A 27,005-nucleotide genomic window follows, 5' to 3' on the forward strand; every position below is an offset into this window, starting at 1 on the left:
TGAAATCTAGTGGAATGTTTGATTTTATGAATTCCTATCTGGTAAGCACATAAGGACTGTACTTACTTATTCTTTCAGCTATGTTGCCTCAGAGATGAATATTGAGCAACAATATACAAAAGATTTTGGCTGTACTGCGTACACTGCAACCAAAGCCTCTTAATCCAAAAGCACTTCATTCAATTCCCACGTTGCTGTGTAATTCCCATTAATTCAGTGTTACTTACCCTAAATGTTTTGATTCAGAATGATCAGAAGTAGACTGTAATTCTGTATAATTGTTGTGAGCATTTATTTTCTAATGAATGCCGGTGTTTATAGCTGTGAGTCATGGCCTAACTTTGAAAGTGTTCCTGAATTCGTCTGTTGCAACATCTCATTTACACTTGAAAATGTAACGTTTGTTTGGCTGTGTGTGTGTAGTATTTGTAATGCTGGTCTGCCCTGAACGATATCTTGTGTCAGCTGGAGTTGTTCTTCATGGCTGTCTATTGGAACATGAATCACAGCTCAGAAGGTAGTTCTTCATCCCATCACGTGTTGCTAGCCCTTACATTGGAGCCATTTGTTCAAACGTATCACTGCCGTTCCCCTTTGTGCTTTATTAATATTAAAAGCAAAATACTGCGGAGGCTGATCTGAGGAAAACAATGCTGGGCAAACTCAGCAGATCTGGCAGCATCTGTAGTGAGAGAAACATTCAAGGTTTGTGTCAAGATGTGTAGCTTGGGAACCTGTTGCAGTTGTTGTGGGTATGTTTGCCAAGCTGGGAATTTGGATTTGCAGATGTTTCATACCCCTTCTAAGTGACATCCTCAGGGCTGTGGAACCTCCTATGAAGCACTGCTATACAGTGTTGGTTGGAATGTATTTGGTTTTGCTCCCCTTGTTTCAGGTTGCTGGTTCCAGTTAGCATTTCGAGTCCAATTTGACTCTTTAGTTTCTTGTCAACCACTCATTCAATTCTTCTTTCCTAGTCTGATTAAATAGCTACTTGTTTCATATTTTAGTAATACAGTGTGGGGAAAATGTTGCTACTTTACCCTGTTCCTGTGATTTTCCTGAACCTATTCCCTGCTTGTCTCTGATTTGGCAATTATTTCTGTTTTCACCCCCGGTTCTATTTTCAGAATCTTCTTCAAGTCGCTGTTTAACCTGTGAAAATAATCCCAGTTGGTTGTACTTTTCCTCAGCTCTGATTCGCCCCTTATAATGACATAGATGGCCTTATCCTCCATGTTTCTTTCAATAGAGCTTAGTGAGTTTGGAGGTTGGGGGAGGGGGAACATTTTAGGAGGAAACTATGTTCCATTATCTTTCGTCTTTTGTGAAACCTCATTCCAAAAGCATGTGCAAGTTCTACCTTCATCCCAATTCTCTATAATGCCCTCCCTAGACTCCCCCCCCCCCCCCCCCCCCCCCCCCCCCACCAAATCTGCTGCAAGGACTTTCGGGGCCCAACGTTGTGTCATCTGCAAACTATAAAATATTTGATTCGCTCATGTCCAAACTATCCCATCCTTTACAATAAATTCTAGCATTTGCACTACTACTAATAAAAGGCTGATGGGTCTGCACTTCCCCATTTCTTTCACTCTCACATCTTAAATATTGGCTTAATATTTGTAACCTTCTGCTTTTGTGACCTCTTTCAACATTCTGCAACATCGAATATCAGGTCCCAGGGGACATTCATTTCTCCAAGAAAGCCTTTCTACTAATGCAAACTTGCTTCAATTCCTCATACTCTACTCCCTTTGAGCCTCTCTTTCTGGGAGATTTCTCATACCTTTCTCAGTGAAAAAAGACAAAGTAATCACATAACTGAGCTTACCTTTAGAAAGATGGTGGAGAGCTGCCTTCTTGAGCTGCTGCTGTCCTTTGAGGCATAGGTACCTCCACAGTGCTTTCAGAGAAGTGAGTTCTGAGGTTTGACTCAGATTTGAAAGTAAGATATTTCCAAATCAGGATCGTGATTGGTTTGGAAGGAAATTCAAAGGTAGTGGCATTCCCATGTATCTGCTGCCCTTGTCCTTTTTGGATGGTAAAGGCTGCAGTTTAGGACAAAGGCGCCTTGGTATGTTATGATAGTGTACACGATACACAACCTTGACTCTCCAATTTAATTGTTTTCTGATTTCCTCCCTTACCCACAGACCTATCTAAAGGAAATTTTGAGAGAAATTGGTATCTACAATGTGAAAGGCACTCACAAGAATACCTGGGAGTTAAAGCCAGAGTATCGACACTATCAAAATGAAGACAAAAGCGAATAGTACATCAGAGCCTTTGGAACTGCTGAGCAAGTTAGCTGCTGCAGAAATTCCAAACAAGTCAAACGTTCCAAGGTATAGACTTGGTTATCAGTCACTAAGAACTGAGCAAGACAGTAGAGCTTTGTTTATCCTTTCTCAAAAGCCAGAATGTTTTTTGTGGCATCCTATTTTGAAAGTGAAAATGTCCGTAAATAATTTGTTTTTATTTGGAACAAGGAAATGCTTTGTATCTTTCAAGTATTTTGACATGGAAAGATGAATTCAGGAGGAGCATATTTGTACTGTTAATAAAATATTGTATTGAAACAATTGAGATGTGTTATTGTGGGTGTTGCTGTTCACTCTGTAAATCAGTCACTGTGCACAGATTTTACAAATGGTAAAAATAACAAAAGGCCACTTTTGCAAAGACTTTTGTTCAAGCTATTTGCATGTGCTTAGTCAGGGATTGAACCAATACATGTTTTTGAGTTGCAAATATTCTGCAAAAGAATGAATATATGGTCTTTGATACAGTTAGAGAATACATTGTTCTAAGAATCCCTAAATCAGAATATCTTTTCTTACTGGGCATTCTAACACAAGTGGGTGCAGACCGTGAAGCCTTGACCTCCTGCCTGGCATCATAGACTGGGAACAGACGAGACTTGAACTTTGTTGCTAGTTTGAGCTTTGTGCAGCTTAGTCAGTGTGCCAATGATTACTGGTTAGAAGTCTGCCAGAATACTCAATGTCCTCCATCACAAAATTACTGAGGTATGTACAGAGGCATCAAAATGACAACAGATTCGTTGGTAACAAAAATGGCTGTGTACATCCAGGGATATTGAATTCCATAGGCCTCAGTCGTCGTATTGGTTAATGACACACAGACATAACAGGTAATAACAGAGTCATAGAGCATGGAAACAGACCCTTTTAGTCCAAATCGTATACACACCTCTCTCGGAATGAAAAGGTTACCCTCAGGTCCTTTTAAATCTTTCCTCCATCACTTTGAACTTAATGCTGAATAGATTTGGACTGTCCTAGAAAAAATACTATTCACCTATCCATGCCCCTCATGATTTTATTAATTTTTATAAGGTCAACACTCAGGGGATCAAAATTCTGGAAGGTGGTTGTGAATTATTCACCCTCACTTTGACCTCTTAGGAGCTTGTTGAACCTCAAATCTCTCACTCCAGCTCGTCTGGGCTACACTGCAGTGCCCTCTGATCAGCAGGGGAACTCAGGCTGTTAACCACCTCTAGAACAGAAGGGACTTGAATCTAGGAAGTCTGGAGGTGGGGAATACTACCATCCCACAGTATACTGGTGTTCTACAAGTAGAGATTGGCATTAGCCTTACACAGCATAGGGCCCCTCTTGAGGAACAGAGCACCAGTCAGCAGCAGGTTTAATGCTGGCTGCATACAGTGAAGAAGGAATAGGGGAGGGTGAATCAAGTCATATTATAATCCACACAAGTTGTGAGGCTGTCCAGTTTTGTTCCTAATTGATCAAACATTCTGGAGGTAGGTTGTTCATAATTTATTTCTTCTCCTGTCAATTGATTTTTTTTTGAAAAGCTGTTTTAATCTAAGAAAACAGCAATTATTGCACACCAGGTTGTTCAAATAACTAAGGATCAGCAAGCCTCATTTTAAAATCATTGATAAATGTTGGTAAGGCATCAAGTCACTCAGTTGTAGAAACAAAACTGCAATTTAACATTTTCAAAATGATGGTGGTGCACTACAGTACAGTACAGACTAGAAATTACAAGTAAATATCATGAAAGAGGAGATGTTTCCAGTGAGGACAAGGTCGTGTAAAAATCCTTGGATCCAAAACTTTGCATAACTAACAAATACAAACATGAAATTAGAGGACCTGTTGAATCCAAGTGGATGAGACTTCTGCAGGTGTACAGACCTTGGTAAATCACTTATTTTTAGTATCTTCATTAAAATAACAAGCTTTAGAAAATAGTCTGAAGGGTCGCTGGATTCAGATTCTCTCCACAGTTGTTGGACTTGCTGATTTTCTATAGCAATTTGTTTGTTTCACATTTCAAGCAGCTGCAGTAGTTTGATTTTATTTAATGGTGGAAAGTCAGGCCTGTAGCCATTGGACATTAAGACACAGGAGCAACTGCCACGGAGGGTGGGGGGTTCATCTTGTCGGAACCCTGGACCATACTTTCACTGCTCCTAAATTAGAATCTGCGCAATGTTTACATCTGCTTGAACTAGGATCAGTAGTTACATGTGCACAGCACTGTACTCTGCCTGACTGCTGAATGGAAGATCAAGGCTCACGTATTCAGAAAAGAAATGAAATGCAGAATGGTATTGTAAAGCAATTATGGCTTGTAGTGAAAAAGCAACCTACACAAGACAGAAATTTAACTTTCATAGAATTGCTCATATTTTGTCCTCTACTTTCTGTGCACTTAGTGACCTCCCTTTCTTTTTAAGGGATGAAGAATTTTCCAATAAGGTTCATTGGTCTTTGGAACTCTACTTCCACTGTCTCAAGGTTGAACTCTAAAATATTCTAGAGACAGAAAGATCATTGTAGGCAACAATATAGATCAGTCAGGTTATCGTACCCTGAAGCAGGATGGAGGGGCCGAGCGGCCACCTCCTGCTGTGAATTCATGTGTCTGACAATACCAAGTCTGCTCAGGATATGAAAAGGTACAGCACAACTTTTTTTTTTGCACGATTCTATGTACCTTAGATACTCATGAGCACTATACTGTTCCTGTACTGTCTATACTACAAGTTCAATGGTACATCACTCAGTCTTGAGCAAGTTTTACTATAAACTGAACTGCCTAAAAGCTGGTAGAAGCAAATGCAGTAACATTCATAAGTGATCTTGATTAAGTTTCTTTAAAAGTATCTGCAGGGTAATTGTAAAAAATCAGTCTTCTGCACTGCATGGCACCATGAATATTTAACAGTCTTAAATGTTCCCATTTAGTACCAACAAGTTGCCTTCCCCCAGCCAATTTCTGGTACCTTAATATTGCCAGAGTACAACCCCTAGGATTGAATTGTGATCTAATACATACCCAGTGCCAACCAACAGTATAAGCTATTTTAAGCAACAAAACTGCTTTTGAAGGTAATACGAACACCTTACGGTTACTGGACTTGGATGCTTTAACAACCATACCATGTAAAAAGCCATGAACTGAGTAAATCATTGACAAGAGAAGTTGATTTCAACACAGACTCAATGGCAAAGGTTGTTGCACCATATTATATGGAGCAAACACCAGTGATGGAATGGATTTAGGAAGTTAATACTGGAAAGTGTGCTGTCACTTTAACAATGAAACAATAACAGGCACAAGTATCCAATAGTGGAATTTTATTTGGCTGTAAAATAGAGTTATCAGCCAAGAAATTTATATAGCACAATAAGATTAAAGTAATTTGCTAGCTCTGGGGACAGTACAGATGGTATCAATATTTAGCCTTCAATTTAGCAAATGATATTAATAGGCACTAAAGATTACAAGCAGCATGTCCTCCAAGGTTTAGATCTCAGTTGTAAAAGTGACTGAGCAATCCTCCACATGGTAAGTACATATTGTTTTTACATGTACATATGTATTGGTATAATTTGGTCTGGTATTTGATTTACATTTATTCTTGCACCTGAATGACAAGGTTCATGGTCACAACAGCAGAAATTCCTATCATGCAAACACCTTAGCCAGTTTTGTGACAGGTAGTTTATGAATTTTAAACTATGCTGAATGAATTGTTTCACCCAATTGCCACAAAATTCTCACCATTCTTTAAAATTCTCATCACACCTTCATTGCATTCCTACTCTATGCATTGCTCCAAGGTAATTTGATTTCAATCTCCCTCTCAATTCACGTTCTCAACACTAGGTTCACTGCTTCTATTCACCATGTTAAAGCTTCCATGTAAATTTACCTTTATTCACAGCTGTCCTCTGCAGCATGCCATCATGGTTTTGCAAGTCCCAGATAAGGCAAAATTTCTAGACTTCAAACTGCTACTTGTCTGTTGCCTTTGGACCTTGTTCACTACCACATTTGTATCATAATTGCCACCTTTGATGCTTTTGCACCATTGATACAATCACTTTTTCATCACCCAACCTATTTTCAGGTTTAAGGCATGCAGTCCTGAAGACTGATCAACTGGTTTAAGCACCCACTGTTCTCAGTACCTAGACTATACAAGACCATCAGGACCTGCCCATCTACCAAAACTGATCACCACATAGACTTAAGAACCAGCTGCCTCTGCATTATCCCTATATTCAATTAGTCGACATAGCAAATTCCTGTAACGCTTCCTCAATGCCCAAATTCTGAACCTCATTTCTCTCATGCCCTCCCGGACAATGGTGAACAAAATGGCAAAACTTATAGTTAGTCTGTCAAACAACTAATGCCTTACCAGACTAACTATTTTGGAGGCTCAATTTCATTTAACGGTTTGAAATGAATTTTAAAATGAAAAGTTGGTCATGCAGCAAATTTGGTAAATCAACTTTTGATTATCAAAGACTGAAGGCATTGTTAAAAATCAATTCTTGCCCTCTTACCAGCTCTAACCTAATATTGAACTAGTCTACAACTTGGTAAAATTTAATCAAGTTGAACTGCCAGCTATCCATGCCATTACAGATCACCCAGTTCCCGCCTAAGTCACTTCATCTACTTTGCGTAAGTGTAGATTTAGGATGTTTACACTTCAAACAGATCGAATTCTGGCTTTGGTGTGCAACCAGAAAATTATTAATCCATTAGGCATGTGATTTCAGCATGTCAGTGAAGCCTTTACTCAGTGTGGAATTGAGTGTCTTTGTCTTAATGTATTGATGTTTTGAAGGACTTCAGTGATCAGAGCACCAAAGTAAAATTTGTACTTTGTGGTCTGCCAAATTAGACAAGTACCACCTGTAGTAGGAAAACATTTACCATTTTTATGGTAATTATACCACGATTTGAATTTTAAAAACAGGTTGCAAGGAAGCCCATAGTTTGGAATGCCAGGTTTCTGTTCTCCACTGAAATTATAAACTGCAACCCACATGCTGGAATGCCCTTAAGCAAACTACAGATTGAGATGAAAAGTAGGTTTAATAAAGTGTACATCGAGAAATTAGAATTTTGGAATTTTATCTTAAACAGGCTGTGAAGACAACTTCATATTTATGGCAGATAGATATGATGAATTAAATGGACTCTATGATGCTCAAAGAGCAGCCATCCAACCCAATCCTAAATCAGCTCTGTACTACAAGTACAATGTATGTTAAAAAGCTATTTAATCAGCTTGATTTCCCTATGGTTCCCCTGAGCAGAATAAACCAAACTTCGTTTAATTCTTGAGTCAGTTCCATTAAGCTAAAGCTTCCTGGTTACAGATTTATATTGAGGGAAGCATGGGCTATTCACATTAAAATTAAAGCTCCCCTTCAACCTGTTAGAAACCAACAAAATCTCTCCACAGCTAACATTAGCAATGGCAGCATGTGCCCTAACCCATTCCAATGGACAAATATATGATACATAAGAACCATGCACAGTACTTCAGTGGCTAATATTGTACACCTGCAGCAACAGGATTGTGGAGATATTACAAGTAGAAGATCCTTTATCCGAACATCCAAAAAACTCAGAAGCGATAAGGGGGCATGGCTAAGCACCAACAGGCCTGGGGTTTCTGAATGCCACCAAGTCACCCAATGAGTGTCACTCAGATGTGACAGGGGGCATGGCCAAGCATATTCTTAGAAGCCTGTGCCACCGGAGAGATTGTTAAAACATTTCACCATTAAACTATCACATTCTAAAAATAAAAATTCCAAATTCTGAAAAAACAGCTGGCCCCAAGCATTTGGATAAAGGATCTTATATCTCTATTGGCCTCCAATCAGGTCAAAGATTGTATTGTTAAAGCAGAACCTATGGTTTGCTAGAAATGGTATTAAAAGCCATTTTATCTCATCTCAAGTTCAGAGCCCTTGAGCTTTAAAGTACTAACCAGCAAGCAAAGGATCAATTTCTTCAACAGTGCGAAAACAAACCCTTCAACCCAACAGGTCCACAATGACCCTCTGAAGAGTAACCATCCCAGATGCATTCCCCAACCCTAATACTCTACATTATCCCTAACATCTAACCTACATTTCCCTGAACATTATGGACAATTTAGCAGAGCCAATTTACCAGACATCTTTGAACCGCAGGAAGAAGCCAGAGCACCTGGATGAAACCCACTGATATGGGAAGAATGTGCAAACTCCAGAGTTGCCTAGGTTGGAATCAAACCGGTTCCTGGCACTGAGGCAGCAGTGCTAACCACTATGCTGCCCTGTACACATTTTCTGAACAAACTCCTTCCAAAGGGAAAGCAGCCAGCCCATCCACTGTCACAAAAGAAATCAAATCACATTCTATACCAATTCAGTTATAATTGACTTTCAGCCCTTTAAATGAGCAGCTTTTAAAACAGACTCAAAACTCATTAAAATATAGGTACTGTCATGTCAGGATGTACACACCTCATTACCTGCAGATCCATGTACAAGGCTGGCCCCAGATGCATCTGCTCTGATCGTGTGGTAGCTATTCCCCCAAAAGGTGAAATGATTTTGTATACTTAACATGCCTCCAGATGTTACATACTTACCCTTCCCTCTGCCATTATACCACAAATGAGCTAGTATCTCCAATATTTGCTCAGATCAACGCAAATCAGAAATTTAGGTGATTAATGCACTTTATTACAACTTAAATTTTAAAACAATGCTTCCACTTCTGATCATTAATCAGCTTGGTGATACAAGTCCAACTTTATTGCAGGGAAAATGATGAGCAGCAGGCCATTATGATCGATGAATTCAACATGATGAACTGCAGGCAGCAGTGTTACTGCAAGAAACCAGAAATCCATGTAAGTATGCATGATATTACAGGAGTCTACATCTGAGTGAGGATTAATAATGTGCTACTAATAGCTTCAATTTCCTGGAACCATGTAAAACATTCAACAAATATGTTCACCCTTATTCAATCTGAATTGTCACAGGAAAGCAGACAGATAGTGAATGGGAGACATTTTATTTTGCATCTATTTGCAAACCAAAAAGTCAGTGTTTTCTTTCTGGTCTATCAGTAGATGCAGATTACTGAAATGGAGCGGACGCTGGGGGTAAAAGGAATGTTTGAGCCACAAGGGCTCCAAGTCCAAACTAGATCGGATAACTTCACAGATCCATGAATAGCAATATTATTCAAGGCTGGAGATAGGAGATAAAGATAAAAATGCAAAGTAAGTCAGCACTATTGTAGCCATCAAAAAGTGATTCTAAACTGGATTCCAGTTTGAGTATAACAAATCAGGACAGCCATTTAATGAAACAAAATCTCCATATAACAATTCAAATGTTTCTCTCTCAGTCTTGGCTACAAGTTATTACATTAAGAATGCTTGGATGGCACATATTGATATTAGTTATCAAGTGGGAGAAGGTGACTGGAGATCAGTTGAAAACTGTGGTACTAGAAGCTGTACGTTTTCAGTGCTACAATTTTGACTCTAGTTATCAAGTGGGCAACTTATTGTATTACAAGGATCAAGTCAGAGGTTAACCTGATCATAGTAAAACATCTACCATGAAGTGAGATACACTCTTCCCAGCCTCCGACACAACTAAAATTCAAAGACTCCAATGCCAATTGACTGATGGCAAGGTTGTCACCCAATGATGCCCAATTTAGAATTAACTCAAATTTAAATCACTAAGCTACACTTCACATCTAATTATAGATGAATAAGTCAAAACTTCAGTTCAAGTCTGCATTGCCATTCAATAGGAATACCTGATCTGACATTCCAGATGGCCACTCCTCCCATAACCTGATTGTCCTAATGATAAAGAATCTCAATATATACAAGAACTCTGCCCCCACAGGACCCTGTAACAAGGAGTTCCACAGATTCTCATTACTCAATTCCTGTCCTAATATCATCAACACTTTGTTACAACTGAAATGTTAGGATAACTACAACTAAATATAGCCAACATCCCTGCAACTACATTTCAGGATCCTAGGATACAAGCCATCAGGGATGTATCTGCCTTAGGCCCCAATTTCTCTGCCATTTCTTGGTTCCCTATAATTCTTCCCCCCCCCCCCCCCCCCCCCACAAAAACACCAAGGTCCAATTGTACTAAAGCACCCTCTTTGCTGTACATTACACCAATTTGGGGGTCATCTGAACTATCTACTTCCTATATTCACACCCAAAGTCATTTGTTTGGGTCACAAAAAGCAGCAGACTAAGACCAATCCTTGCAGCACTCCACTGATCACAGGCCCCCAGTCCATAAAGCAACTTTCACCACCATCTTCAACCTCAAGTCAGTAGCTTGTCCAATTGGCAAGTTCTCCCTTTACTCCTCACTAGTTTCCACAGTTCATTATATTTCTTCTCCTTTGCTGGATTCTGAATTTATCCAAGTCCCCAGGTCTATCATTGACTTTGGCCTCCTTGTATGCTTTACATTTTCCTTTACTTGACTAGCTATGGTCAAAAAATCCCCCCCTCGCTTTTTGCCCAAAGTCATGAATTACTTCAGTACCTGCCACTGCTAGTCTTTCCTCCTAACCTACACACCTAAAGTTCCATTTATTAAACCTCCCCCATTACTGGATCCACAACAGTCTGTTCCCTGGTTGGCCCCACAATATTGCTCCAGGAAACTATCCTTTAGTGTCATTTATAGACGTGCTACAGCTAACTGTTCTAAACTTGACTGACCCAATCACCCGTAATTACTGCTCTTTTTACATCGGCTTATTTATACTATTTCCTACAGTGTAGCTACTGTTTGAGAATCTATACTCTTGCTGTTATTTTCCTCCATTCAAAGACAGTACATCAGCTTGATAATCTCAACTGGCCTTATTTCCCTTCTCCTGTCTTTCCAAAAGATAGACAATATCAGAATTCCAGTTGTGATCCCCTAACCAGGGCTCTCCAAAGGCAATGTCAGATCCATTTATCTTGATTGGCACTGCCAGCTCATCTTTCTTCACATGCTTCATGCATTAGACAAGCCTGAAGGCTTTGTATCCTATTTTAATCATGTCTTCTTTCAATGAAGGACTGCCACTTACCCAGGATTACAATGTCTTCCATTTGTGCGTTTTACTATTCTTAATTCTTTGCCTTGCCAACTATAATGATTCTAACAAGGTCAGCCAGATGGACTTCAGAATAAGAATTCCAAAACAACCAGATTTTCAGCTTCAATCAGGGAGGTTTCTATTCACTCAGCTGGCTCTCAGGAAGCTGAATCAGTGCCAAACATTTTTCATGTGAAGATAAAGGGTGAGAGGATCGGAGTTATTTCAGTGGCAACGAGAAAAGCATGCTCCTGGACAAAATAATTTGCAATTGTCATTTTTGAATTGGGATAAGCACTTCTGACATCATGCTGTGATCTGCAAAGCTCAACTTATTCAATAATGAAGACTGGCCCAGTATGAGGACAGAATAAGTTATTCTTCCAAGCTTAATGACATTGGGCAGATGAAGCACAAGTTGACAGCTTGCAGACCTGCCACTCTTAACGAATCACAGCCTCAGAGGCAACTGGTTCAGTTATCACTGATTATAGCAAAATACTCAGGCCAAAGCTGATGAGAAGTTGGTAGAAAGAAATTAAATTTTATTTGCTCAACATTTTCTCCATTAAAACATGGCTGCTTGAGTGAAGTACTAACTAAATATCCAGAACATTTTTAAGAAGGTACAAAGACGATCAAAGGCTACCTTAGCATATTGAACAGGAAGCAATAGTGATTCTGCAAAACCTACCAGGGCCATTTTCCTGAGGGGAAAGCAAAGGAATCAAACAGTCCAATTTGCAGAATAGACAGCACCTGTCATACTGATTTGTGAAGCCTAAATAGTCAGTTCGACTGGGGACTAAGCAAATGGTAAGCTGCCTTTCTCAGCTGGGTAAATACCCAATCCCTTGCAGGGGATTTATACACAAAGCTGCCCTTCACAAAGTTGGACATGAGCCATGCATACTTGCAACTGCAGATAAGTATTCTCAGAAGTATGCTACAACATAGGAGACTGCCATTTCAGATATGAAAGTGTGTTGCTGGTTAAAGTGCAGCAGGTCAGGCAGCATCCAAGGAACAGGAAATTCGATGTTTCAGGCACAAGCCCTTCATCAGGAATGAGGAAAGTGTGTGCAATTTCTCAATTGAGAACATTTTACAAGATCACACGAGGTCACCATATACCTAAATGACATGTTAACAGGGAAAACTAATAAAAAGCACTTTGAGAACTTGGAGATTAGATAATCCTTCAGATATTTCTCCCAATAAAGAGTACATCTCAGAAAGGGCAAAAAAAGTGTTCCAAGCACCCCCAAAGTGACTTACTTGGGCAAGGAGGACCGATTACATTCATTAAGTTGGAGGTAGTAAGGAGTGCAGATGCTGCAAAGTCAGTCGATAAAGTGTGGAGCTGGAAAAAGCACAGCCAGCCAAACAGCAAAGAGCAGGTTTAAGGTTGGAACCTGATGAAAGGTTCCAACAGGATCAATTCCACTGCCCCTGACACTGCTTAACCCAATCTCCTTTTCCCACTATATTCATAAGTGAGACAGAGGGGCCCTCGCTTCAGTGTCTGTACTGGAGTTTAGGCCTTTCCTTGGGCATCATAACCTGGCCTCTAACCAAGCACCTTTGCATCAACTCTATGGCTAAGTCTTTGACTTAGGCAAAGTGAAGAAAAAGGTAGCAGCCTCTAAAGGTGTTGGCACACTTTGATATGAGAGACCTCCCTGCATGGCTCATAGGTACCCCAAAGAATGCCCAATAGCAGCTTCATCCAGGATTAGGATAATGCAGAACAGAGACACCAGGATAGGAAGGAAGCTTTTGCAGTCATATTTGGAGCCATGAAATTCTAATACCTTTAAACAAATTTAGAACCACAAACCCCTGTAGGTGAACTTAAAGAGAACAAGGTAGTGCCTCCATGTCTTCAGGCCAAATTCAGCAATGAGCTCTAATATTAGGTACATAGAATTGCAAGTTGAAAAACGATCCAGGTGGTGGTGGCCATGTAGCATTGAGCTACCTTCTGCTGGCAGATACACCACTGGTGGCACCACTGAAGAGTCTGTACCAGTTTTAACATTTGAGACATTTCCAATCACAATTGACAAACTGTGGACAAATATGGTCCTAGCAAAGTTTAAACAGCTGGAGGAGAAACCAAACAACTGTCACAAACCAAAATCTTTTTGGATCTGGAGAGATGAAGTCACAGCATATTGAAAGCAACAATGAACAAAGATCACCACCGGACTGAAATCAAGCAGGGGTTGATGTTGGTGAGGCGGTGCGTGGCAGGACTGGATGCAGAAATCACTGCATTAATGGGGCAGTGCCCAAAGTGCCAAGAAAAAACTGCCAGCAGCATCTGCACATTTGTGGGAATGACAAGGTAAGCACTGGACTTTATTACACATCAACTATGTTGGTCTTTCAAGGCTTCAATGTTCTTAGTCATTGTGGACACAGCATTTGAACATGTATAGAGTTCATTCGAACAGGAACAATAGAAAAAGTCAAATTGTATTTGTCATACAAAGACAGCTCCATACTATCCATCAGCTAATGATCTGGCAGAAAGCAGTTCAAACTATGAAGGTGGCAAGAAGAGACAGCCTACACTTCAGTAGGTACCAAATAGTTCCAGTTTCTATTGGACTATGGAACCACACCTCATGCAACTTCAGGGATTGCTCCAGAGTTGGAGCAAACTGTTCTATTAGGTAGTTAAATCTTATTTTCCTGGGGACATGGTGGGTGGCAGAGTCAACTGGAATCAGGAACACCAATGCCAGACAAGACTTTGCTAAGAGACAGCTTACTTATTCAGACAATGTTGGGTAAAGGAACCACTGGATAGTCCTGCATGGTTAAAGTAAAGTTAGGTCCAGTGAGGTACGAAATTCTGGTGAACATGACAGTCTTGAACAAACGTGCACCATATGAAAGCAGCAAGCTCAGTGCAGGAGCAAAACATACCAAACTCTTCAGCTATCTTCCCAACTGTTCTGGAACCAGTGCACTGTCCCTCAGTCAAGCATTGAAGAGAGCTCAGATGGACATGGTAGTATCACAGCCTCAACATCTTTGCCAAACAAAGAAATTGAATTGAGGCAACACAATGGCTCAGTGGTGAGCACCATAGCCCCTCAGCCTCAAGGACCTGGGGTGATTCCAGCCTTGAGCATATGTCAGTGTGGAGTTTGCACAATTCTCCGTGGGTTTCCTCTGGGTGCTCAGGTTTCTCCCACAGTCCAAAGATGTGCAGGTCAGATGGATAGGCCATGCTAAATTGCCCAGTGTTAGGTGCATTAGTCAGAGGGAAACAGTGTTATGGGTTACATTTCAGAGGGTCGGTGTGGACTTGTTGGGCTGAAGGGCCTGTTTACAAACTGTAGGGCTTCTAACCAAAAGATTTGGGATGCTCCAGAACAAAAAAGCAAGCTACTGCACATTACACATTGCCCATATCAGAGCAGAGCTGGAAGAACCAGACCCAGTGCATAAGCATGCCAGGAGGAGCTACATAATAAAAGCTTAAGTCCTGACTCTGGGAGGGATGTAGTGATTGTAATAAGGTCAGCCAGGTGGACGTCAATGAATTCCCTGATTAGGGCTGTTAATGTGATCCATCAGGCAGCCCCCAGTCAAAATAATATCAAAAGCTCTTCATTCAGAGCAGGCTCTGAAGAGGTTTAATCAATGTCAAGAAATTTTCATGTGTAAATAAAGGGTGACCTGTTGAAAGGATACCAGCTTTAGTTACTTAATCACCCTGCTTAGGTTCCCACAACCTGCCACTATTTTAAACCCACTAAGGCACACTGGCAAATACTTGCCAGAGGACTGTCCCTGACCTGCCCATGTGTAACCCATCAGTTTGTAATGGTTCCACCTCCAAGATATCCAGTAACAATGTCCCTGAAACCCTGTACCTCACAATTGCTCCAGCTATGCACTGAAATGATATACTGACGACTGAATATACTGTTTCCACCAATTAATTTCAATAAATCTTCAACTGTGAGGTAAAGTGTCAATTAAGGGTAATTTACTCCCAACAGAACATGAAATTCATCTTTAGGGCTCAAATGTGCTCTCCCATTTCAATAGGTTTCACAGCATGGTAACTGTGCTGTCCATGTTAGATCAACCTGGTGAGATCAACACCAAAACAGATCACTCCACATTCTCAGCCAAATTTAATATTTTAATAGATCCTTCAGTGCAGGCCCTTTTTGTTTATACCTGGCGTAAATCTGGTGATTCTTATCTGCAGAACTCAACCAATTCAAAACATTTATTCAAATAAAAGCTGCACAGCATCAAGAAACTTACGCATTTTTCAATTTCCAAACCATCCTTGAAGAAAAGCATGTACGGAGTAATACCATCTTCACGATAGTTTAACAGTCCAATCATGCCATCACAGTTCATGCTTTCACCTAGAAAAAGCTGAGAACATTCCCAAATTCAGTACTAAGATTCTCCAACAGCAAAATGTTGCCTATTATAAATAGCCAGACAAGACTTTAGCTTCAATTCTCATACATGGTCTCCCAACCACGTGTCTGTAGACAGCAGAAATGTAGCTCCTCATCCATCATATTACATGCAAATTTTAACATTTCGAAATGTTGGCTTACTTGGTCATTGAACAGACCATAATTAATCCCTAGTTCTAAGCCATTGAAAAGGAGCTCTTTATAGCTTAGTCATAGTACTTTCATGCCTGGATCAGAAGACCCATGTTCAAAATCCCAGCTGCTCCAGTAGTTAATCATAACATATCTGGACAGATTGATTAAAACTACACAAGCCCACATAACATTTATCAGGTAGTTAGCACAAGTTAGGGCATTAATTTCTGCTTTATAGTACAATTAGAAGTTACCTGATAGTCTACAAAATTGTTTAGAATCTCTGAAATAACTTTCTGGGCATTTTCTGTAAAAGTCTTCACTTCATCCGGGTTTCGCTCCTGTACTCTGTCTCTCAGTCTGAAAATTAACAAATGCATGTTAGACTTCCTTGTGTTAACATGAAAGTGAGTCATAACCAGATCAAGTTCTTGGCTTTAATGAAAATCAATTCCTGAAATACTAGCATGTCACTATTACAATGGGATAATTAATTCATTATGTTCCTGGAGTGACCTATATTGCTGTCCAACATTTCCTACTATTAAAACCACTGATTTCCAAGAAGTTTGACGTAACCTAAAGCCTCAAGAAAGTGGACTAGGGGTTAGGCATGCCTCAAAAAGAATCCACTTCACCTGGGTCAAAAGCAGCTGAGAAACAAATCAACTATCATCTCCTGAACAACCATCCAATCTCAGTGCTTAAACCCTCACCCACAACTAAAGGATTTGATCACAGATCTGGATATTTCCAAGTTTAAAATCACTAAAATTTTGGCCCAATTCTAATCTTAGAACAATGCAGACATGAGCCAGTATCAAGTCCATTGAAATGTCGGGCTTAATACTACACAGATCATTGGGAGGTGTTTAAGATAATTCAACATGAAACATGATTAACACACTAGAGCAACAAACTGCCAGAAAAAAGGGCATTCAGGCCAGGTTTACAGATGATACAAATATAGGTGGAGGGACAGGTAGTATTGAAGAGGCTGCCAAATGATTAGATTGGTTAGGAGTGTGGGTAAAGTGAGATGAAATACAATGTGAGAAACCGAAGTCATTCACTTTGATTGAAGAGTTAAGACATGGACTATTTTCTAAATGGAAGGAAAATGAAAAATCTGAAGTGCAAAGGATCTTGGAAGGTCTTATTCAGATTTCTGAAGGTAAACGTGCAGGTTGCATCAGTAGTTAAGGCAGCAAATACAATGTTGGCATTTATTTTGAGAGTTGAAAAGTGGGGTGCTAGAAAAGCTCAGCAGGCCAGGCAGCACACTTTTCAACTCTGGACTCCAGCATCTGCAGTCCTCACTTTCTCCTATTTTGAGAGGACAAGAATAGGAAAGCAGTGATGAATTTCGGAGGGTTTATAAGGACCTGGTCATACCAAATTTAGAATATATAAGCAATTTTGCATCCATGCGTCCATAAAGATACATGGCTCAGGAGAAGAATGATGCCAACAAAAGGCCTAACATGAGCAAAGTTTAAGGACTGTGACCATACTCAATGGAATTTAGAAGGATTCAGAATCAGGGGGAAATCTGGAACATGGCCTGGACAGAGTGGATGCTGGGAAAAGGTTTTCATTGGCAGGTGAAGAGGACCCAAGGGCACAGCTTTAAAGTAAAGGGAAGACCTTTCATAATGAAGAAAAAGGGAATTCATTGCCACAGAAGGCTGTCAAGGCCAGGTCAAGCAGACATAGATAAGCTCTTGATTGTCAAGTGACTCAAATGTTACTGGAAGAAAACAAGAAAAATGGGGTTGAAGAACTTATCAGCCACCATTAAATAATATAGAAGACTGAGCTGCATGACCTAATTTCTGCTCCTATGTTTTAAAGTCTAAAATAAATGGCAAGGTAAAATTGATTAGTAGCAGACAGTACTGAAAACAAGAAAGGCAGAGTGGAAAGAAGCTTGCAAATGATTGAAACCAACAAAACTTCCTGTTACATTAAGAATCAATAACTTAAAAGGTGACTGTGCAGCTTGCCAATGAAATTTAGAAAATTCACACCGACCAAAGTCTTTGCATCAATACTTATAGCAGAGGAACAGACCAGCATATGCACAATCCCAAACAAATTGAATCAGACATGCATTAACATTAATTTCAGTGAGTGAAGGCAATGAGGGATGACAAACTTCCAAGATGAGAAGGTTTTCATCTCAGTGCTGAGTTAAAACTATCAAAAGCTAACAGAAAGGCTTCTAAATCCCCTCAATTTGTCAACTATTCCTTTAGATTAGAAAGTGACAAATTCATTCCCACTTTAGAGTATGGAACAATACAGCATAGTACAAGTTCTTCAGCCCATGATGTTGTGCCTAGCCATCCACGTGCTTGTCCAGCAATCACTTAAATGTCTCCAACTATCACCACTGGCAGTGCATTCCATGCACCCACCACTCCGCAAAAAAAATGACCTCTATCTCCTATACCTTCCTCCAATCACCTTAAAATGGTGACCTCATGAAAAGCTATTTCTGCCCTTGGGAAAGTCTCTGGCAATCTAAACTAAACCTCTCATTACCATGTACAACTCTATCAAGTCACCTCTTCTCAGTGTGAAAAGCCCTATCTCAACGTCTCTTGATAAAAGAAACCCTCAATCCAAGCAGCATCCTAGTAAATTTCCTCCGCACACACTAAAGCATCTAAATCCTTCCCATTAAGAGGTAACTTGAACTGGACAATATTTCAATTGTGGTCTAACCAGGATTTTAGAGTTACAGCTAAAAACTTTACAGCTCAAACTCAATAACCCCGTTAATGAAAGCCACCTCTTAAATCTATCAACTTGGGTGGCAACTTTTAGGGATCTACGTACATGGACCCCAAGATCCTGCTGTTCCTCCACACGCAGCAGGATTATAGAAGTATAGAATGTCTACAGTGTGGAAACAACTCATTTAGTCCACATAGTCCCTCCAAAGTGTAACCCACCTAAACTCATTGCCCCTACCCTATATTTACCCCTGACTAATGCACTCAACCGACATCCCTGAACAGCTCAGGCAATTTAACATGCCAACTCACCTAACCTGCACATTTTTTGACTATGAGAGGACACCAAAACACTCAGGAAACCTACAGACATTGAGAACTGCACACAGGTGACGGAGGCTGAAATCAAACCCAGGTCCCTGGCATGGTGAAACAGCAGTGCTATCACTGAACCATGTCATCCCATCAGGAAACAAATTTACTGTAACCGAGCATTCTGTTACTTCAACTTAGTTCAACAGAAGAAATTAGGACCTGCACACAATGATCAGAAAGGGTCAAGGGAATATGATCCCTCATTAAGAGACTGGGGCACAAGGTGATGAAAATGATGTTTCAGCTACACAAAGTTTTGGTTAGAACATATTGTTGACCCAAGATCAGTTGCACGCACCAGATCTTAGCCCCAGAGAATGCAGCATATCTTTGCAGAACATTACCCAACTCCCAGGATTAGATATGCTCAACTAATTCCTGGGTTGAGGGTCTGAGAAAACTGAACATTCAGGCTTGGAACATGTGACTATATTGAACCGTACAATGTTGAGACTCAAATAACCCAAGCATTTTGTATTGACATGCAAACAGCAAGAGGCAGCAGAGTTCTGTTGGGGACAAACTGGTACATACTTCAAAGGATAAGACTACAGAGTAATTTGGTACTTAGAATTCATCTTTACAAAGGAAGATGCTGACAAAATATTACAACAAAAAGAAAAATTAGCTTCCATCAATCAAAGCCTTCTCATGTTCTTCCTGCCCTGTCAGCTTAATTATTTCTTCAAGAGTTAGAATCAAAGGCCACTGCTAGAAAATTTAACTACCCACAAATGCTTCAAGTTTTTCCAGCTTTTCATCTTTGTATCAAAGATCAAGTGTGCTTTGCATGATGTAAGTTACCTGGTCTGGATTTATATGACATTACAGTGTAGTTGCCAGCTCCCCTAGTGGTGACATTCATTCAAGATCAGTGTTACACCTTTGAACACAATGGGCAAAACACAATGAGCTGAGTCAGAGGAGAAAAAACACATTGATAATCACCTGAAACTCACTGCCCACAAGGGGAGTGGAAACAAAATTTCAAACAAATTGGGATAGCACTTGAACAAATTTGCAGGAATAAGGAAATTGATTGGACTGCACGCTAGGGAGCAAGCACAGATCCAATGGAGCAAACACTATATTAGACAAAACTTAGCCCGAAACCGATGCCCACTCGGACTGTACGCCCCAATCCCTCTATAAAGTTACCCCTCAGCCTCCAACACTCCAGGGAAAACAGCCCCAGCCTGATCAGCCTCTCCCTGTAGCTCAGATCCTCCAACCCTGGCAGAATTGCACACAATATTCCAACAGTGACCTAGCCAATGTCCTGTACAGCCACAACTTGACCTCCTAACTCCTGGACTCAATACTCTAACCAATAGAGTATACTAAACATCTTCTTCACTATACTATCTACCTATATCAAGGAGCTATGAACCTGCACTCCAAGGTCCCTTTGTTCAGCAACACTCCCTAGGACCTTACCATTCAGTGGATAAGTAGTGCTAAGATTTGCTTTCCCAAAATGCAGCACCTTGCATTTATCCGAATTAAACTCCATCTGCCACTTCTCAGCCCACTGGCCCATCTGGTCAAGATCCTGCTGTAATCTGAGGTAACCTTCTTTGCTGTTCACTGCACCTCCAATTTTGGTGTCATTTGCCAGCTTACTAATTGTACCTCTTATGCTTGCATCCAAATCATTTAAGTGACAAAAAGTAGATGGCCCAGCACCAATCCTTGTGGCACTCCTCTGGTCACAGGCCTCCAGCCTGAAAAACAACCCACCACCACTCTTCTGTCTACCTTTGAGCCAGTTCTGTATCCAAATGGAGTTCTCCTTATATTCAGTGAGATCAGTCCTTGCTAACCAGTTTCCCATGGGGAATCTTGTCAAACACCTTACTGAAGTCCACATAGATCACATCTGCCGCTCTGCCTTCAATCCTCTTACTTCTTCAAAAAACTCAATCAAGTTTGAGAGACATGATTGCCCACACACAAAGCCATGTTGACTATCCCTAATCAGTCCTTGCCTTTCCAAATACATGTACATCCTGTCCCTCAGGATTCCCTCCAACAACTTGCCCACCACAGACATCAGGCTCACTGGTCTAGTTACCTGGCTTGTCTTCACTACCCTATTTAAACAGTGGCACCACATTAGCCAACTTCCAGCCATCTGGCAACTAGTGTGAATATTTGTGATACAAATATCTCAACAAGAGGCCCAGCAATTACTTCTCTAGCTTCCCAGAGTTCTAGGGTACACCTGATCAGGTCCTAGGGATTTTATCCACTTGTACCCATTTCAAGACATTCAGCACTTCCTCCTCTAATATGGTAATTTTGCAAAATTTCACTATTTCCCTACATTCTACATGTTCCATATCCTTTTCCACAGTAAATATTGATGTAAAATACTCATTCAGTATCGCCCAATTTTCTGCAGCTCCACACAATAGCCGCCTTGCTAATGTTTGAGGCGCCCTATTCTCTCCCTAGTTACTCTTTTGTCCTTAAGGTATTTGTAAAAACCCTTTGGATTCTCCTTAATTCTATTTGCCAAAGCTATCATGTCCCCTTTTTACCCTCCTGATTTCCCTCTTAAGTATACTCCTACTTCCTTTATACTCTAAGGATTCACTATCTATCCTGTCTATACCTGACATATGCTTCCTTCTTAACCAAACCCTCAATTTCTTTAGTCATCCAGCATTCCCTGTACCTACCAGCCTTCCCTTTCACCCTAACAGGAATATGCTCTCTCTGGATTCTCATTATCTCATTTCTGAAGGCTTCCACTTTCCAGCCATCCCTTTACCTGCAAACATCTGTCCCCAGACAGCTTTCAAACGTTCTTGCCTAATACAGTCAAAATTGGCCTTTTGCCAATTTAAAACTTCAGCTTTTAGATCTGGTCTATTCTTTTCCATTATTTTAAATCTAGGAATTATGATCACTGGCTCCAAAGTGTTCCCCCACTGACACCTCAGTCACCTGCCCTGCCTTATTTCCCAAGAGTAGGTCGAGTTTTGCACCTTTTCTAGTAGGTACATCCACACAATCAGAAAATTGGCTTGTACACAAATTCCTCTCCATCTAAACACTTAGCCCTATGGCAGTCCCAGTCTACATTTGGAATGTTAAAATCTCCTAACAAAATCCCCTATTCTTCTTACCGATAGCAGAGATTTCCTTGCAAGTTTGTTTCTCAATTTCCATCTGACTAAGGGCGTCTACAATACAATCCCAATAAGGTGACCATCCCTTTCTTATTTCAGTTCCACCCAAGTAACTTCCCTGGATGTATTTCCAGGAATATCCTCCCTCAGCACAGTTGCAATGCTATCACTTATTAAAATGCCACTCCCCCTCCTCTCTCACCTCCCTTTCCATCCTTTCTGTAGCATTTGTATCCTGGAACACTAAGCTGCCAGCCCTGCCCATCCCTGAGCCATGTTTCTGAAATTGCTATGATATTCCAGTCCCATGTTCCTAACTATGCCCAGAGTTCATCTGCCTTCCCTGTTAGGCCCCTCGCACCGAAATAAATGCAGTTTAAATTAGTCCTATCTTGTCCCATCTGCCCTGTTTGACTCGCTTCTGTTCTCAACTGTACCAGTCTCACAGATTGATCTCTTTCCTCACTATCTCAGATTCCCAACTCATCCCTCTGCCACTAGTTTAAGTCCTCCCGAACAGCTCCAGCAAATCTCCTTGCTAGTACATTAGTCCCCTTCCAATTTAGGTGCAATCAGCCCTTCTTGTACAGGTAACTTCTACCCCAAGAGAGATTCCATTGATCCAAAAGTGTGAATCCTTCTCCCATAGACCAGCTCCTCAGCCATGCATTTGTCTGCTCTATCCTATTCCTGTCCCCTCTAGCTCATAGCACTGGGAGTAAACCAAATATTACTACTAGAGGACCTCCTTTTTACATTTCTGCCCAATTCTCTCATCTCCCATCAGAATCTCAACCTTTTCCCTTCCAATGTCATTGGTTCCAATGTGGACAATAACCTCTTGCTGGCCCCTTGCTCCTGTGAGAACATTTTGCACCTGCTCTGACACATCCTTGATCCTGGCAAGATGTCCCAGAGATGTTCTGAGGCAGTCTGCAAGTAGATGTTGTTTCCCTGTGTAGAAGGGACAGCATTGGGAACAATGGATATATTAAGTGACACGTGTGGAAGTGCAGGTAAAACTGATGGACGTGGAGGGCTCCTTTGGTGCCTTGGACAGAGTTGAGGGAAGGTATGGGCAAATTTTGCAATTCCTGCAGCGGCAGGGCATGGTGGGGGTGCATGGGCCTAAGGGAGTCCGGGGGAATGGTTTTTATGGATATTTACAGGGGTAAATGTCTCTGGTAGTAGGGTCTATTAATAGGTAGCAGAAATCAGAGGATAATGCAATGTATACAGAGGTTGATGGGTGTAAGGTGAGGACTAGGGGAGTTCTGTCTTGTTGGGGTTGACAGGGTGGGGTTTCAGGGTGGATGTGAAGAACACCAACCATGTGAGGGGGGAAATTGCAGCCTTTGAAAAAGCCATCTGGTGTGTTCTGTGGTGGAAATGGTCCTCCCAGGAAAATTGAATGTATGAAATGTTGGTGACAGATTTTGTTCTACAGTAGAAGGAAAAAATGGGTATTTGAAGTTATATCATAAGGAAATCTGAATCCAATGCAATCACAGTACAGGTATAAAGTCATGATGCTCAAAGGACAGGTGAAAACTACCTTAGGCAAGATGCAAGCAGAATCAGTCACACTTATGCAGTTACGGGGGGTAGACAGCATAAGCTCTAGTTATACTTGAAATAGATAGTTCAATTTGATACCAAAGGGGATAATCACAAATTGAGAAAAGCAACAGGATAAACATTTGATCAGAAAAGCCAAGCTTATTACTCACTGTTTCATGTATCCCTTTATATGTGTTCGATAGTCAGCTTTTGCAAGGCTGATTTCTTTAAGATTGTGATTTAAAACAATGTCAACACCACTGACAGTACTAGTTTCAGCCTGTTCAGTAGGACATTCTTGGGAAGCATTGCCACCAATTAAAGTGTCATCAATTGAGCCTTCAGTTCTGGAAATGACCTTAAAAAGGAAACAACAATTAACATATGGCACAAAGCTCCAGGATTCTACTAGCTTAGTGCTGCAAAACCCACAGGTCACAACGACAACCAACCCACTCCATGGTTGACATGGTCTGTTGCTGGCCCAATTTAATAGGTTGAGTAGTAATAGTAGGTTTTAACTAGCTGTCACTAGTTTAACATGCTCTAGAAAGAGAATAAATAAATAACCAGTTACAGAACACAGCCACTTTGTGCTGCTGGAAGGAGGTGGGCCTTGTCTGAACAGACTAGGCAAAGTCCTTAATCCTAGAGAGCAGAACAGGAGATCAATTTTGCCAGAACAGACAGGATTGAGAGGGGACAAAGGAAATCTGGAGAATGCTTCCAGACTAGAGTGGAGAGTGACACCCATTAATGTATCAATGGTAGAATTTTTTTTAAGAAGAGATTACTTAGTGTGGAAACAGGCCCTTCGGCCCAACCAGTCCACACCGACCCGCCGAAGTGCAACCCACCCATACCCCTACATTTACCCCTTACCTTATACTACGGGCAATTTGGCATGGCCAATTCACCAGACCCGCACATCTTTGGATCGTGGGAGGAAACCGGAGCACCCGGAGGAAACCCATGCAGACACGGGGAGAACGTGCAAACTCCACACAGTCAGTCGCCTGAGGCAGGAATTGAACCCAGGTCCCTAGCGCTGTGAGGCAGCAGTGCTAACCACTGTGCCACCCTATTGATCAGCAAGGGAATCATGAGTAATTCAGGACAGGTAGAAGAGATTGAGGTGGACACCAGCTAAGTACAGAGTCAATAGAATGGAAGAGGAGTCAAATGGCCTACACCCAAATCTCTAAATACTTGGCAAAAAAATTCATTCATGGAACACAAACACCACTGGCTTGCATTTATTATCCATTCCTAATTACCCACAGGACAGTTGCGAGTCAAAGGTATCACTATAGGTGTGGAGTCACACAGACCAAACCAGGTAAGGATGGCAGATTGCCATACCTCAAGGGCACTAATTGAATCAGATGGACCCTTTCTCCCAATAGCTGGGGTGAGCTTCATAACAACCTTTACTCTCATTTCCTGGATTATTTTGGTTGAATCAAGAGTTCCACCAGCTGCCGAAAGCTGGACGCGAACGCAGGCGCGGTGGTGGTGAAGTGAGTGAGTTTACCTGGGTCTCTGTGGGTTAATAACCTGTGCAGGAGGAGGAGGGGGAGGGGGAGGGGGAGGGGGAGGGGGAGGGGGAATGGGGCTGCCCTGGACCCGGGGGTCCACACCCTTCGCCCGTCGCCATGGTGACACTCAGTGACGTCACGGCATGCCGCACGCTCCCACCGCCCTGCCCCCCGCAATGCGCGCGCCCCGGCGGGCTCGAGCCTCACCTTCCCCTCCACCTCGTATACGATGCCCCTGGCGCCTTCCTTGATCTTGTAGATGTCGGAGAACATCTCGTCGCCTGTAAAAGGTTTTTTTTTGGGGGGGGGGGGGGGGGGAAGAGAAAGAAGAAAAAGAAAACGAAGAGCATTTTAAATTGCAATCCCTTCTTTCCCCTGTCTCTCTCTCTCTCTCCCTCTGGTGGACGGAGGGCACTCCCAACCCGAGGCCCTCACCCGTGCAATGCCATTTACGTCGCCTTCTGACGCAGGCCGGGGGCAGGGTGCCAAGGCCTAATCCGCCCAGGCTTTCCAGAACAATCGGAGCCTTCGCCGGCCGCGATCTCGTCCCCCTCTCGCTCGCCCCCTCAACACACGTACGCCACGCCAATCCCCCCCACCACCACCCCCACCCCCTCGGCGTCTCAGGCGAGGGATAGTACAGCAGCGGGGAAGGGAAGCGGCCACCCTTACCGGAGACGGCGCACTTGTAAAGCTTCATGTCGATAATGGCGTCGGCCGGCGACAGCCCAGCACCAACTAAACTGCAACCCGTTAGAAAGGGCGAGCCTACTCGCTGGCCGGCTTTATATATGCTGCGTCGCATGTGACGTCAACGCCGGCTTACGTAACAATCACGCACGCTCCCACGCCCCTACCCACGTGACGTGTACCATGGTGACTCCTATAGTGGAGAATGTCCTCACTGTTAAGACTTGCTGATAGTTAGTGATTATATCAGGGAGTTTGCTCATTAGGACCATTGTGTCTATTCAGCAACAGCACCTTTAAGTCTAGTTTAGATAGACTGCATTCTGTAGGGGTTCTTTGTGAAAAAAAAATTTGTCTGTTTTAAAATCAAGTTGTCAATCTAACTTACTTTATCCAGATAATTTTCACTGTATGCTTTCTGAAACAAATTGCAAAGTTGTAGTCTGGGCTGCCTGCTTAAGAATGTTTTGAGTAGTATGGCTTCATCCATAACAAGTGAACTGCAAAAAAAGGTTGCCTTAAATTACAACAGGATCTTGATCGGATGGGCTACATGGCAAATGGAGTTTAATTTAGATAAATGTGAGGTACTGCATTTTGCAAAAGGAAATCATAGCAGACCTATACACCTTAATGGTAAGGACTAAGTGAGAGTTGCTGAACAAAGAGACCTTGGAGGTTTGTAGCTCCTTGAAAGTAGAGTCGCAGTTGGATAGGATAGTGAAGAAAGTGATTGGTATGCTTTCCTTTACTGGTCAGAGTATGGAGTATAGGAGTTGGGAGGTCATATACAGGACATTGGTTAGGCAACGTTTGATTGCAATTCTGGTCTCTTTTCTATCAGAAGGATGTTGAGAAACTTATAAAGGTTCAGAAAAGATTTACAAGGATGTTGCCAGGGTTAGAGGA

General features: G+C 41.6%; 2 protein-coding genes and 1 non-coding gene across 3 annotated transcripts in view; 1 reads left to right on the forward strand and 2 right to left on the reverse strand.

Annotated features, from left to right (window-relative positions):
- gtf2f2a (general transcription factor IIF, polypeptide 2a) overlaps window positions 1-2,586 on the forward strand; it is a 115,850-nt gene extending 113,264 nt beyond the window's left edge. Inside the window, exon 9 of the mRNA XM_060833354.1 lies at window positions 2,157-2,586. Within this exon, the coding sequence (XP_060689337.1) occupies window positions 2,157-2,276 (120 nt within the window). The 3' untranslated portion in view covers window positions 2,277-2,586. The remainder of the gene's footprint in view (window positions 1-2,156) is intronic.
- A 6,439-nt stretch (window positions 2,587-9,025) lies between these two features.
- tpt1 (tumor protein, translationally-controlled 1) lies at window positions 9,026-26,249 on the reverse strand. The gene is made up of 6 exons (XM_060833355.1): window positions 26,079-26,249; window positions 25,614-25,687; window positions 24,039-24,226; window positions 16,310-16,415; window positions 15,754-15,870; window positions 9,026-9,195 (listed from the first exon to the last, which is right to left on the reverse strand). Exons 1-6 carry the CDS (start codon window positions 26,209-26,211, stop codon window positions 9,193-9,195), a joined length of 621 nt encoding a protein of 206 aa, XP_060689338.1. The 5' UTR covers window positions 26,212-26,249; the 3' UTR covers window positions 9,026-9,192.
- LOC132821235 (small nucleolar RNA SNORA31) lies at window positions 9,318-9,448 on the reverse strand. The gene has a single exon (XR_009645303.1). It is a non-coding gene; the product is annotated as a small nucleolar RNA SNORA31 (small nucleolar RNA).
- Window positions 26,250-27,005: the final 756 nt, after the last annotated feature.

The sequence above is a fragment of the Hemiscyllium ocellatum genome, chromosome 12 (assembly GCF_020745735.1).
Source record: "Hemiscyllium ocellatum isolate sHemOce1 chromosome 12, sHemOce1.pat.X.cur, whole genome shotgun sequence".
In the NCBI taxonomy this organism is placed as follows: domain Eukaryota; kingdom Metazoa; phylum Chordata; class Chondrichthyes; order Orectolobiformes; family Hemiscylliidae; genus Hemiscyllium; species Hemiscyllium ocellatum.